The 13,592-nt window shown below is 45.5% G+C and overlaps 1 protein-coding gene across 1 annotated transcript in view; it reads left to right on the top strand.

Moving 5' to 3' along the window:
* The first annotated feature begins 1,288 nt into the window (after positions 1-1,288).
* The window catches only part of LMTK2 (lemur tail kinase 2), a 32,618-nt gene continuing 20,314 nt past the window's right edge, over positions 1,289-13,592 (top strand). The window contains exons 1-4 of the mRNA XM_031606763.2: positions 1,289-1,702; positions 11,076-11,200; positions 12,040-12,184; positions 13,378-13,451. Of these exons, the coding sequence (XP_031462623.2) occupies positions 1,576-1,702; positions 11,076-11,200; positions 12,040-12,184; positions 13,378-13,451 (471 nt within the window). The 5' untranslated portion in view covers positions 1,289-1,575. The remainder of the gene's footprint in view (positions 1,703-11,075; positions 11,201-12,039; positions 12,185-13,377; positions 13,452-13,592) is intronic.

Below are 13,592 nucleotides of genomic sequence, written 5' to 3'. Positions count from 1 at the left end.
ATGGTAACAGGCTGTCGGAGATCAGGCTTTGTGTCGCTGTGCTTAGGATGCTCACGGGGCGTTTGGAGCTCAGCATACCTGTGAGTAATGCAGAACAGGGAATTGAAGGGCTGGTTATATAGCTTCTTATTCCGCCAGTGACTGATTCACAGCTCACCTTACGTGTACCGTCATTACAGAACAGTGCTCTGACAAGTCCCTTAATGACACGGTAACTTCCCGGATAGCATTACAACATGTTGTGTTATCAGTAAATTACATCAAAGCGTGGCATTCAATGAGGATAGGGCGGGCTCTGAAATGAGCCAGTCTGCTGTGTTTAAAATGCACTGAATTGTTCTCGCTGTTGAAATGAGAACACCCTTACACTGCAAACCTGCTGACAGGCTGCAAATGAAGTTTTAAGCGTTAGGTCTGGAGCTGCTGTGAACCTCAGCGTTATTTTGTTGTGGAATGTGCACGAAGAACTATGGCAGAGCCGAGAGCTGCCCGCAGCAGCACCGCGAGGCTGGTCACCGGCACTGCGAACAGCGGCCGTGGCGCAGATCCGGGGCTCAGCCCCGACATCCGCCTCACAAGGGGGGCTGGGGAGAGTGAAGAAGCAAAGACTTGTCTTCGAAGTTTCCAGCAGATGGATGTAGATGGGTAAAGAGCTGGCTGCGTGCTTGTCACCTCAGAACTATTTGAATTGCGGTGTTATCTAGTTGTGCCTGAAAACAACAATAACGATGTGTCACGCATGGCTTACTGCGCTGATGTGAAGGGCAAGGGGCCTTCCCAGTCCGCGACGTGAGCGGCCTCAGGCAAGGAGCGCCTCCGAGCTGCTCGTTGCTTCCTGGTGCTTTTAGCGAGTGACCCGAGTGAGCAGCGCAACGCACTAGCAGGAGCGGGCTAGAACAACGGAAGACTGTCTCCCACATTATGATTCAACTCAAGTATTTCTGGTGGAAGCAAAGCTAACTCGAACACGTCAGAAAACACGGCTCATTGGGTAACGCAGCCGCTGTCTCGAGCCGGACACGCGGAGCCGCGCACGGCCAACCCGGCAGCGCCGCTCTCCGTCCCGCGCACGGACTGAGGCAGGCTCCTCCCGCCGCCCCGCCCCCGGGTCCGCGCTGCCGGCCGATTGGTGCTGGGCTCCATCAGTCCGGGGGAAGCCCCGCCCCCTCCCGTCGGCGGTCGCGCGTATTGATTGCCGAACGCTCCGCACCGTTCTCGCGCCGCAGCCTGCGCTCGGCCCGGCTCGCCCCGTGCGGCGCGATTGGCTGATCTGGCCGTCAATCTCGGATCGGCTCCGTCCCGACCGGCGGTCCCGCCCCCCGAGCGCGAGGCGCGCGTCGATTGGCGCGGCGGGCTGTCGGTCAGCGGAGCGCCCGCCCCTCTCGGTCAGGTAGCCCGGAAGATGGCGGCGGCGGCGGCGGCCGGAGGGGCCGTGTGAGCGGAGCGCGGACGCCGATGCCGCGGAGGGCCGCGCCGCGGAGGCGGGGGGCAGCGGCTGCCGCAGGAGCTCCTTGGAGACGCTGAGAGCCTCGAGCCCCTCGATCGGCGCCGAGCCGCGGGCCGGCGGCGGAGGACATGCGGCGGCGCGAGGGGCTCGGCCCGGCGGCAGGGAGGCGGGGGGGCGGCCCGGCCGGGCTCGCCGTCCTGCTGTCGCTGCTCCTGGGGAGCGGTGGGGCGGCCCCGCTTCCGCCGGCGGGCGCAGGTGAGGCGCGGGAGGCGGCGCGGCGCGGCGGGGGCGGCCCGGGCGCGGGGGCTGCGGGGCGCGGCCGTGGCCGTGGCTGTGGCCGCGCTGTCCCGCTTCGGGCGGCCGCGGCTCCTGTGATCGCTCGTTCCGCACCGCGCGGCTCTTCCGTAGCGGCCGGCTGTGCGAGCCGCGGATCTCGCCGTGCTTTCCCCCGTTCCGCCCGTGGATCGCAGTGGGGCTCCCTGCCCGGGCCGCGGGCGGCGCTTCCCTCGGCGGGAATGCGGTCCCGGCTGCTCGGCTCTGCGTTAGGTAACGCTGGCCGCCTTCGGGCCCGTATCTTCCTGTTCGTCTTAAGACGCGCACGGCCGCTGTGTTCTCCCGATCTCACCGATTACCGCAGGAAGGTTTATTCGCTCTGATAGGTAACAGTCGCCTCAATCGTTCACTTATTTCTTTGTGCTCTATTGGTGCTTCCGAACATAAAATTGTTTTGGCGATGAATTCTGCTGGGCTCGACTCAGATGTGCGCTGAGGTTCAGTTGTGGTGGTGCAGCATGGAGCGGCAGGGCGGCAGCGTGAGGGGAAGCAGTGAAGCTCAGCACCTTCGGCTGCTGTGCCACGGGAAGTAGCAGCACTGGGTGCGGAACCCACACTTGCTTTGTTTTGGACCTACGTTTTTCCCATTTATTTTCTTCCCAAGGAAGCTTCAGAATTGCTCATGAGTTACTGCTTCTGTCAGCCTTCCTTGAGGTTGGTCCTTTTATGATAAAGTTCTGGGTAAAATGAAAGCCTTGGGAAGCCCTTGGTCAAACTTGTATTTTCTTTGAGGCTCAGTGACAGTTTTCTCATTCATGAAATATGTGAAAAATTTCCCGATGATGCTGACTTGTCATCATGCCATGAGTTAGGGCAAGCAGAGTTCTGGCCGGCAATCTTTTCCTTTTTGATGTCTGTTCTTTTCCTGAAATGTTGTTAGCTTTTCTATTTCAAGGCAGGTGTCAGTGTAGGCATCAAGTGTTCTCAAAGTAACCTAGCTTTTTTTTTAATGAAAAGTTCCTCTGCTATTTTGCTATCAAGACTATGCCACATATCCTACAAAGCTCAGAGATATGGATGTAACTGCTGTGATGCTGTCACAAACCTGACCTGTCAGAATGGAAAGTCATGCTAAGCAAATCGCTCTTTGGAAACAGCCTCTGTTTATTGTGACTTTTTCCCTTGTGTATCGCATGGGAAGTTGCTTTGATTTCCTGTGTTGAGACCGGTGGTCGTTGATGACTTCTGAAATAAAATGACAGACTCTGCTTTAGGCCTTGGCAGCTCTTTCAACTCACTGCTGTATGCAGCCTCATGCATGAGAGTTGTAAAATTAGGAATAATTGAATGGACTTTTCTTAAAATAATAAGTAATGGGTTTTGGAATTATTTCACAATCTCCCAGTTGTGCACCTAGCAGGAAGGGCTGCTTCTTTGGTGGTGGTGAAACATTTTGATCTGTCCAGCCTTGAGCACTGTGCTGGAGAGATGGTGGTCACCAGAAAAAGGAGGAGAGGAGATGTGTGTGTGAGATACTTGTAGTGACCTCTGTAGTCCTGCCATATGCCCATAATGAAGAGATTTCTCTTTTGAGAAGGCAGTTAGGAAGCAGGATGGCAGTGGCAGGTTCTAGCAAGACTGGCTTGAATTCCTTGTTCAAAAACGTTTCATTTTGTGGAACTACTGTGGAATTGCACCAGACTGAGTCTGTGGAATTGTCATGTTCCCAGTGTCTTCATCAAGATGAATGATGCAGCTCATACTTTTAAGTATGGCTTCACAGTGTTTGCAGATGAAGGTGTGCCGTGACAGTGTGTTCTGTATTTGTCTCTCATGTTTGGGGCTGTATTTCTAAACATGCTAGAAAAAAAAAAGGAGGTGGTAGAGGAAGGAAGGCTTTTATTGTTCACCTGATAAGGTCCATAGCAATTACTGTAGAAAGTAGGAAAAGCAAGATGTTGAAGATGCTACTAGCTAGAAACAGACTCACTTAATTTGTTCATTGAATGGGATAGGAGGGTCCTGGGATATGCTGTGACTGTTGTGAACATGAGGGTTGACGTGCTGGAGGTGAGAGCTGAGGACAGGTCTAGCTGACTCCCACCTCTGATGGACCGCTGGACGACCTGACCTGCTCCAGGTTAGAGCAACTGGGAGAATGAAGTACTTCAGCTGTTCTGAGCTGTTCTGTGTTAGGTGTTCCACCTGAGTGCATCAGGCCAAGATGATTATCACTTTTAGCATTGTGTAGCTGAAGTAAAGGTATTTGAGAAATGCTCTTTAGTGGTAATTTTTGCAGACAAACATAACATACTGCATCATAATCTGACACTTCTGCTTTGCTGTGCTAAAGCTTTGCATTCTAATTCAGGCTCCCTCTCTCTCTTTTTGACTTGGATTTTCATACTTGACCTTAATTCAGCTGCCTCTCCAGAAAGCTGGGAATTGGAATCAAGGGTATGTATGTTAATGTCAGAAGAAGCGCTTCTGTCATCTCTGCTGTATGAAGTCCTTGCAAGTGCAAAGGAACGGAGGCTCGAAACTATTCTTATTTTCCTGTATTACTTGTATAGGTGGTAGCATTTTTCACAGGTATGTTCAGTTTTACATTTGTGATGATTGCAGTCTGCTCAGTTGGATGATGGAGGCAGCAGGGCTGGTGCCTGCCTGCTTCCTTGCTTTGCACTGAGAGCTTCGATGCTGGGGCTGCCCTCCTGCAGCAGCGGAATGCCGTGGCAGTGAATCCTTGTTGAAGATCCAGGAAGGGACACCTAGAAATTGATGTGTAGCATCCAGAGGCATCTAGAAGTTTGTGCAGTTCTAACTGGTGTAATGAAATGGCTAGAGACAACAACTTTGAGATTGTTACTTTTTTAATTATGAAGATGAGTTCTCTGGTTCATAGTCTGGGAAAATTGTTGCTTTTAAGCTGTTTTGGCTTGATGTTTATTGGGAGTTCTGTCAGAGCGAGGCCTGCTTGTGTTTGTGGCCTGTGATTTGGTATTGCATGCAGTGTGTGTGACTGCCGTGCATGCAGACAAAAGCAAATTTCTAAGCATATGCAAAGTAGAGAGACAGATCACTTGAAGCTGAGAAAAATCTTGCTTGTATAAGGGGCTTTAATCATGATGCAGTTTTCTTGGGAGTGGTCTGTTCATCTCACCTTTCTTTTTGCTTTCAAGAATTAAATATGTTTACTTATCCCTTTATCTCTTGTTCTAACTTCTGATCCAGGTACCTACTAATTGTCCAGCTAGAGCTGCTAGGTTGCCTTTTCTCTTTTGTTTCTCCCTGTGACTCTGAAGTGAGAAGCCAGTCCTGACTCTTGGCCTGCAGGAATGTTCCATGTGAGGCTTTGTTCTCAGGCTGGGTCTGCTTTCTCTTCCTGTAAGGGTCTACAGTTGGCTACAGCTAACACTGTCCTAGAGGGCTCCTTTGTTCTCTGATCTAATCCTAACTATTTCTGCAGTAGACGTACAGTGCATGGAGCACCAAAGCTGTTTGAGATTTTGCTTTGGACCTGCCTAGCTATTTAGTGTGCATGTCTAGTATCTGGAGCTTGATATGGTGCTGGATACAGTTTGCAATAGGTTTGTCACTTCTGTTGTTGTGTTTTTGTTGTACTGCAGTTACAAAAGACACAGCTTTATAGTTGGAGGTGTTGGAAGCACGTCATGATAGTTGTTGCAGCCTACCTGTGTAGTTGAAGCATAACTTGCAGTAAGGAGGTGTTGGGCCTGGCACTGCTTGGGCGGAGTGGTGGGGAGAAGCGAGCTGTCTCAGGGAGCTGTGTTCTGTATTTGGTTCCCGGCGTGAGGTGCTGGTCCAAAGCAGTACATTCTCCAACGCTGCTCTCAGAGAAGTTTCCTTAGAGGTGCTGCTGTGATTCAGCAGCTGTGTGAAGTGTTTCAGGCTTACTTTTGTACCCTGAGATTTGTGTGTTATGAGAGTGGTAGGGAGGCTGGATAGTAGACTTTCAGGTATTGGCTTTCAGCACAGCAGATCCTGTTCTCACAAATTTATCCCATGGGCTGTTCTTTTTCCTAGAGATTCTTAGCTGTGAATGGAAATGAGAAATTGGGGTGAAGGAGCTCTTGAGGCAAAATGCTGCTGCTTGCCTTCTCTTCTGTGTACCTTATCCAAGTCTTCCTTGAGAGCTGGAAACGCCCAAAAATACCACCAATGAAGGTTGCATGTATAAATTACTTTTGCAAAATGAAATGTAATTTGTCTCTTTAAAAACAGTATATTAGTTTGTGCACCTATCAACTGGTGTGAGGAAGAGATACTGATATTTTGGTTTCTGTGCTACGGGTACTTCTGATGGTTTGAGATACCATGACAGGTAATCTTATGCTCTAAATGATTGTGGTCTGCTTTGTTTTGGAAAAAAAAAAACCACAAAAAAACAACCAACAATTCTGCAGTTCTTGTGCCTCTCAATTGGAGGGAAGGTGTAGCATGTGAGATTGTACTGTATTGGGCAGGAATTAGCTGTAAGAACCAACATCTAGCAGCAGTCGTGTAAATATAAATGTGTACGTATGTGTGTATATATGTATATAAACACTTAACAACCATGTATTACCTTTGCAGTATAATTAGTTACCCAGATTTTCCAGAAACATTACCACGAAAGCACAGTATATGTTATGATTGAACTAATCTGTTTTTTACCTGAAGATCTTGCTTTCTGCAGGTTGGAAATTTTAACACTGCAACTTCAAACCAGTCTTGTTCTCTGAACACTTCCCAGCCATTCCCAGCCCTTAGTTAATCCTTGTTAAATTGGAGCAGTGTGCTGTTTTGTGGGCAGTTCTTTGACATCAGTGGGGAGACTGGTTGAGCAATGGATTAAGGACAGCAGTGTAAAGCTGGCCCTGAGCTCATGGTTTTACAAGTTGATGCCTGATTGGCAGTGCTGAGGTGCGCAGGGGAAGTGTTCAGAAGAAGGTGGAGATTGGATCTGTGGTGTTTGGAGGATGCTGGATTTTGTGGGAATCCAGTGTTACTGCAGATGCTCCTGCCTTGGATGTGTAACCTCTGCCAGTCCTGACTTCACAGTGAACATAAGCAGCTATAGAAGCTCTCTTGAAGCACAATGTAGAAGTGATTAGGAGGCACATGGGATAGAATGGTTAGAAAAAAACATTGGTATAAGTGGTAAGAGAGGCTTCTAGTCTTTTTAGGGACAAATGGGAGGATTAAGACTGTTTGCCAAGAATTGCTGATAGTTACGTATCCATTTGTGAAATGAAGCAGCTGATATTTCTTCTTGAACGTATGCATAGGACGTGATGATGTCAGGGTTATGTGTCCACAGACACCTGTGGAACTGGCTTCTGTTGTGGGGCTTTAGGGGAGAGGGCAAAGATTTGGTTGTCTACTGGGAAAAGGTCAGCAGAAAGTTGCTGTTTGCTGTCCTTGTTATCCTTGTCTCTGGAGATGAGCCGATGTGGAGAAGGACTGGTGGTTTTTCCAAAGCAGTGTCTGTGCACATGTCCCAGTCTTTCACCCTGCCCACGCTTGCCATGGAGGATTTAATAATGTTGTAGGGTAAGAACTGGGATTGTCATGGCCGAGTTCAGATGAGAGGGGTGAAGTGTTTCAATTTCTGTCTAGAAGGATACAGTAAGTCACTGAATAACTTGTGTGTGTTTTTTTTCACTGCTGCTGAATTTTTTGTCCTCTTATTTTTGTCAAAGTGTGGGACTGATTGAGGCCATGAAAAGCAATTCAGGTTTAGGCAGGAATTTCTTTCTGACAAACAACTAATTGCTGCCTCTCCTCTTCAGAAAGACAAAGCACAAGCGTGTATGTCAGTACTTTGGGTGGTGCTCCCTGAGGTTGCTAAGAGCTCCTTTTCTTGGGACTGTGGCTATTGGCATTTTCTGTAGTTATAAGGAAGAAGGGAAAAGAGAATCAGGCGATAAAGTGCTTTTGTCTAAAGAGGTATTTGTCATATCATATCCATTGCAAAGGTTACTTTGGTTAGCTATGCAGACTTTGCCTTATCTGAGACAAGGATAATAATGGCATGCCGAGAGGAGGAGGATTTTGAAATAACTCCCTTCAGATAGTAGAGTTCTCCACGTTTTGTTTGATGTAATTTTCTTGCTTTCAGACTTTTGGCTTTTCTCTGAATGGCAACATACTGAAAATCTGAAAGCCAAGATGTTCATATGTCAACCAGGAGCCTGCCTAATGCTCTGTAAGAGGTGTTGTGTATGTCAGTTCTTAGCAGTTTGCTCAATGAAGGAACCATCTGAATTAATTCAGACATTTGCAAGCAGTTTTAGATTTCCTGAAGGTGCTGGCATTGTGCTGAGGGCATCGAGTCAATGAAAGCCATCTGAGTCTTGGGAATGTTCCTTCCTGCTGTATTGGTAATGGCCATTCGAATCAAATGGCTGATTGGAAAAGGGAGTCCTGTTAAGTGCCTCCCCCCCTAAGATTCACCTTGTTACCTTTCAAAAAGCAGTCTGAAATGTAAGTAACAGTCCTTCAAAACTTTTAAGTTTGTTTGCTTTTGTTGTGTTTCAATTGAAGATTAGTGGTGATTTGATGCAATTCTAATTCATTGTAAAGTCTATCGTAATGTGGCATCGCACAGCTGAGTGCTGTACAAATGTCTGCTGAAACATTCTCAAAGACAATACTGTTTTTTGCCTTGGCTGTTAAATGGAGCATAGCAGAAAAAGTTGGGATGAATGGAGTGGAGGGACTGTTGGAATTAGCAAATGAAGCTTTTTTGGTGAAATAAAGGAGTTGTAATGCATGCTAAGCATTTATGTTGTCATCCTGACTGGGTTGCACAATATGTACATGTAGGATTGTTTGCAGCAGGCCTTTGTTTTAGTCTTAGACCTTCACCTCTAGGCCTTCCTCTGCTGGGTTGTCTGTGTTGGTTTTGTGCAGCAGCCCTGCAGATGTCACAGAGTGAACAGATGTAGGAAAGACCCTTGGTGAGAAAAGCTGGCAATCTGAATCTGACTTGGAAAGCGTTCTCCATCCCACCCAGCCCTTTACAAGTTAATAGCTAGCACAGAAGAGAATGGCAGCGTTATTTAGGAAAAGGGGAGCTTTTAAACTCATGCTTGTAATACAACACTGATGTAGTGTGTTTTGTATTTTTAATCTGGTTGCATTAATATCTATGAATAGCACAATTAGGTAAGTGTGGTCTCGTTTAACAGATGCCATGGAGGTAGCAGGGGAGCAGAGCACTAACGGTCATTCATTAGTGCTGTAAAGGTGCTCTGCTCTGACAGAGTCAGAGTCATAAAGTAACATCGTGGTTCCTGATGTAGTTTGGGGGTGTTGAAGAGTCAGTGTCAGTGAGTGCTGTCATCTGCATTGGTGCTGGGAATAGCTGCAGTGATTAGTGAGAGCTGCCATTGCCATGGCTGCTCCTGAGAGGAGAGCCTCTGCCTTCTGCTGTGGGACTGTTGTCGCATAGCAACTACTGTGCTGAAAGCTGAAAATCAGATGCTGCCTTGAAGTTGGCTGTGCCCTAATGATGCTTCATGTGTGGTGTGTTCTGTCTTTCTCCTGGCAGTGAGTGTCTTTTGTCAGTGTGCTCTGTAATGTTTGTCACATGCACTTGTTTGTCCCCCAGGCTTAGAAACGTGCAGTGTTGTGCTGTCACTTTTTTACCTAAAGCCCAATTTCATGAAGATTAATTGGTGAATCTCATTGAAGCAAGTTTGGGAGAGGCCAGGCTTGTGCTCAGTGAGTTTTGATAACTGGTAAGGGAAGAGGGGCAGAGCTGCTGTCCCTGCTGTGGGCAGGCAGTGCTGCTGGTCCTGTCCTGCTCCTGTGGGCTGGCACTGCTGTGTCTCGGCCTGCTGTGCCTGGGGAGGGGCTGGGGCTGGGGGTTTGCTGCGGAACTGGGCAAAGAATGAATTAAAGCAGGCAAGAAAACAACTTGTTGGCTTAGTTGCTGTGTTTGGCAGATAAGCCTGCTGTCCTACAAAGAAAGTCGACTGAAGGTATCCAGAATCCTAAGCTGTACGCATTGCTTTGAGGTGTGCTTTGTATGAAAGTCTTTTCCCCCTCCTTGAACATGCTGGTTGGTACTGAGGTGTGTTCTCATTCCTATGCTTGATCCTGAGGATGCCAGCATCATTTATCATTGCTGCTTTTTTGGTATGTTCATCTACTTGCACACACAGGTTGGACTGCAGGTTGTGCAGCACTGTGTCAAACACTGCTGCCTGTGCTTAACCAGTGACTCCCATCATTGAATATGTATTTATGCAAGACATTAAAATAGCTTCACTTATAAAAAAATAAATTACTTCAATTATAGGTTGTCATCATCTCATATTTAATTTTACATTCATCTTTTTAAAAAGTGCAAATTAAAAAATACCACTTTTTAATGACTATAACAGTGCCTTCAAAGCTTATCCAAATAGAGATGGATTCTGTAGTTCTTGGTAAGCAGCACTGAGTTGTGTGAGTCATAAAATGCTATTCTGTAAGTGTTGCAGGAACTTGCCCATGATAATTAGCATTTTTCTTACATTAAAGCATTTTTTTAAGTGTTGTGTATGAACGTTTTCCCTGCATTTTTGGAAGCTTGGGTGCCTTCCATCTTAATGAACCATCTTATTCAAAGGTGATCTTTGTGGTTTTTTTTTTTACTTCATTACCTTTTCTTGGGGGTTGCAGAAGTTCTGTAAGGTTAGGAAGTACATTTTATTCCATGTAAAGAGAGGGTCATGTTCTGGCAAAGACTGTAACTTGTGTAAAACATGGACTTCAGGCTTGATAACCAAAATGTTCAAGAGTACATCTTAATTTGAGATGGAGACAAATCACCTAAAGAATGGTGAAAAATGGAAATGGAGAGTGGAGTTGTTTAGATTCATTTTGCTTTTGTGAAAGCAACTTGTGGTTGCCATACATTCATTGAAAGGTACTGTAGTGCCTTATAGTAGTGCTTTGTATATCCATACACAGCCCACATGAGGATTCCTTCTGGCTACCTTTTTTTTTTAGGGCAGGATTTGTAGCTCACTGGAACCAACCCCAGAGGACTGGATCTCTCCTATCCGTGTGTAGTCACCTCTAGGAGTTTATCAGATGGAGTCCCGATGTTTGGGGCTGCTGCTGTTCATCACCTCCCAGTGCTGGGGGTGTCGGAGGTCCCTCTGTGTGCAGGACAGGCAGCACGAGCTGTGTGTGCAGCTGTGCACAGGAGGGGTTGGCCCCTTCCCTTCGCTTTTACGTCGATCATTTCCATATAGTTAAGTGTTGAAACTCATGGTAGGATTGGTAAGATATTTGGGAGCAGCACCTTCTGACCCTGATTGTATTTCTATAATGTTACATATGTGCTTGTTTCTAGGACAAGGAGCGGCAGCTGAAGTTTCCTCATCTTTTGCCATTCTATCTGTCTGTGCTCTGGTAGTACTGGTGGTACTGCTTGCAAACTGTGTCTCCTGCTGCAAAGACCCAGAGATCGATTTCAAGGTAAGCCTTCAAGTTAGAAATGTACGTGCACATGATATTGGCAGCTGCATTCTGGTATTTCTGCCTCACTCTACGTGTTTTCTTCTGAATATCCAGCAGTTGTCTGTCTACACACTTGGGATAGTGCTGTGACTAGATAAGCACTCAGTCTGTGCTGCAGTCAGCATCTTGGGCTTGTCAATATCGTTGCTATCTATTAGGATCAATAGTGAAAGTGTAGTCTTGAGACAGTTTTACTGTAAAGAACCCTTTTTGGGTTTGTTTGTGATAGAATTTAACATATTCCTCTCAGGTAATATTGAAGATGTATATCCAATGTAGCAAATGTGTTGAATTTATTAGCAGAGAGCAGTTTCTTCTGGAACATCAATTATTGGTGTTCATAAATTTGTGTGGCTCGTTTTCTAGGAATATATCTTAAAAAGGTATATATGAAAAAAATGAATAAGGAAAGGCCCTGAAAAATCTAAGTTATTTTTGATAAAGAAATGTAAGCATCAAGTGTTGTCTTTAAGTCAGTGATAAATTGAAAGTAAGAAAAACAAATAATAATTAAAAAAAAAGCTTGTCACTTAGTGATGATGTGAGCCTCCCTGGCACTGTGTGTTCAGATGCAGTGCAATTCCTTTAAACATTGGTGATTTACAGTTTTTCAGGTTTTTAGGTTTCTTTTCATGTTATCAGTTATTGCCCTTAAAAAAGAAGCCCTTTGTATTGTTGGGTCCTAGTTTGTGGTTACTTTGTTGTAGTCTGGTTTATGGATTCAGATAGGAAACCGGAAGAAATACAGTGCTAATTTTAAGCCAATATTAGCTTAATTACCGAGATTTTTATTTCAGGAATTTGAAGATAACTTTGATGATGAAATAGATTTCACGCCCCCAGCAGAAGATACTCCGTCTGTTCAGTCTCCAGCAGAAGTTTTTACTCTTTCAGTTCCCAATATTGCTTTACCAACTCCATCTCAGTTTCCATCTCGTGCAGGTAAATAAACTCTACAGCGAGAAAAGAGAAGTAGGGAATTTATTCTCTAACGTTGTGTAGCTGATTGTGCTTGATTGTCTGTTGTACAGGTTTAACTGCTACAGATGTGAACTAAGTAAATTTATGTAGGGTACAGGATGAAGTCTCTGTGTTTTACCTTAGAGTGGGTGCTTCACAGAGTGGCTGAACAGAATGAGTGTGGCTTGGATCTGCTTAGACTCCTTGCTTTATGTATCACGTCAGGGGTTTAAGTTGCTCTGGGATGTTACTAACTTCTGCTCTGTAGTAGTTCTCTTCACGACTGAGTTGTCGTTGGATTTTATCCATTAGCCTTAAATGGAAGCAAGAGTAAATCTCTTACTTGACAGCAGTGCTACTGTGTGGGCTGCATCACTTTCTTAGTGTCACTGTGAGCTTCTCATGCTGTAGATGTGGTATTGGTAAGAGGACATTTTATTTTGCTTATGTGAAAGAATTTTGGGAATGTATTCCTTAAGACAGTTTCTGTTTAAAAAAAAAAAAGGAAAAAGAAACTAAGTCTCTTTATTAGTATTTCTAGCTGATTAGCAGAGAGATAAACACTGCTGAATCTCTTCTATAGTGCAGAGTCTGCCATTGTTGCTGTCCATCCTCTGCCAGGATTTTTTGTCTTGTTTTGTCCTCTGCCTATGTTCTTTATGTAAATTATTTTTAGTCAGAAAGTGTCCTCCTTCCAGATGGTAGCTGTAAGTAGGGCAGCTGGGCTAAAGAATAAAGCAATTCAACCCATTCTCTTAAAACAGTAACTTTAACTGTTCAAATGTAGAAGCAGTGAGTATTTCAGGTTTTTTTCTGTTTCCATAGGGAACTTTTCTGTGTGAGTTATTCACTTTGCCCAACTATAGTGTATGTATTGGGACTGAATTCAGCTTTCTTACTGAACGTGTTAAAAAGGTGTATGTGTGGTAAGGACTGTCTGTGGTGGCAGTGGGTGTTCTATAGTACAAGTGGTTTAGAAGCTGAGAAGTTTCTCCCTAGCACTTTGTCACAACGTTACCTTCACTCTTGCCTGTGTCTGTTTTGTTGCTTAGCCTGAATGTGTGCGTTCATTGGGAATAAATATTGTAAATGCTTGTATTGTTTCCTCCACTGCTTGATAACTGGCAATCTGAGTGGCTTGGTGTGTCTAACATTTCTTCTGTTGTGTATGACAGATGGATCAAAGTCTCAAGTTGCACGTCAGAGTCTAAACTACATCCAGGAAATTGGAAATGGCTGGTTTGGAAAGGTGAGAAGTCTTCTAGTATTGTACTGCAGTTAAAATTATAGTCCAAACTAACTAGACTAGTGTATTTCCTTCAAAAGAATATCATAAGAAACTGAGGTTTACTTTTTAGCTGTGATTAATACTGCTTTAATATACCTGTAG

This window comes from Phasianus colchicus, chromosome 16 (genome assembly GCF_987193195.1).
Source record: "Phasianus colchicus chromosome 16, bPhaCol1.hap1.1, whole genome shotgun sequence".
Classification (NCBI taxonomy): Eukaryota; Metazoa; Chordata; class Aves; order Galliformes; family Phasianidae; genus Phasianus; species Phasianus colchicus.
Note: the sequence above shows the minus strand (reverse complement) of the source record. Positions and strands in the feature narration are given on the sequence as shown.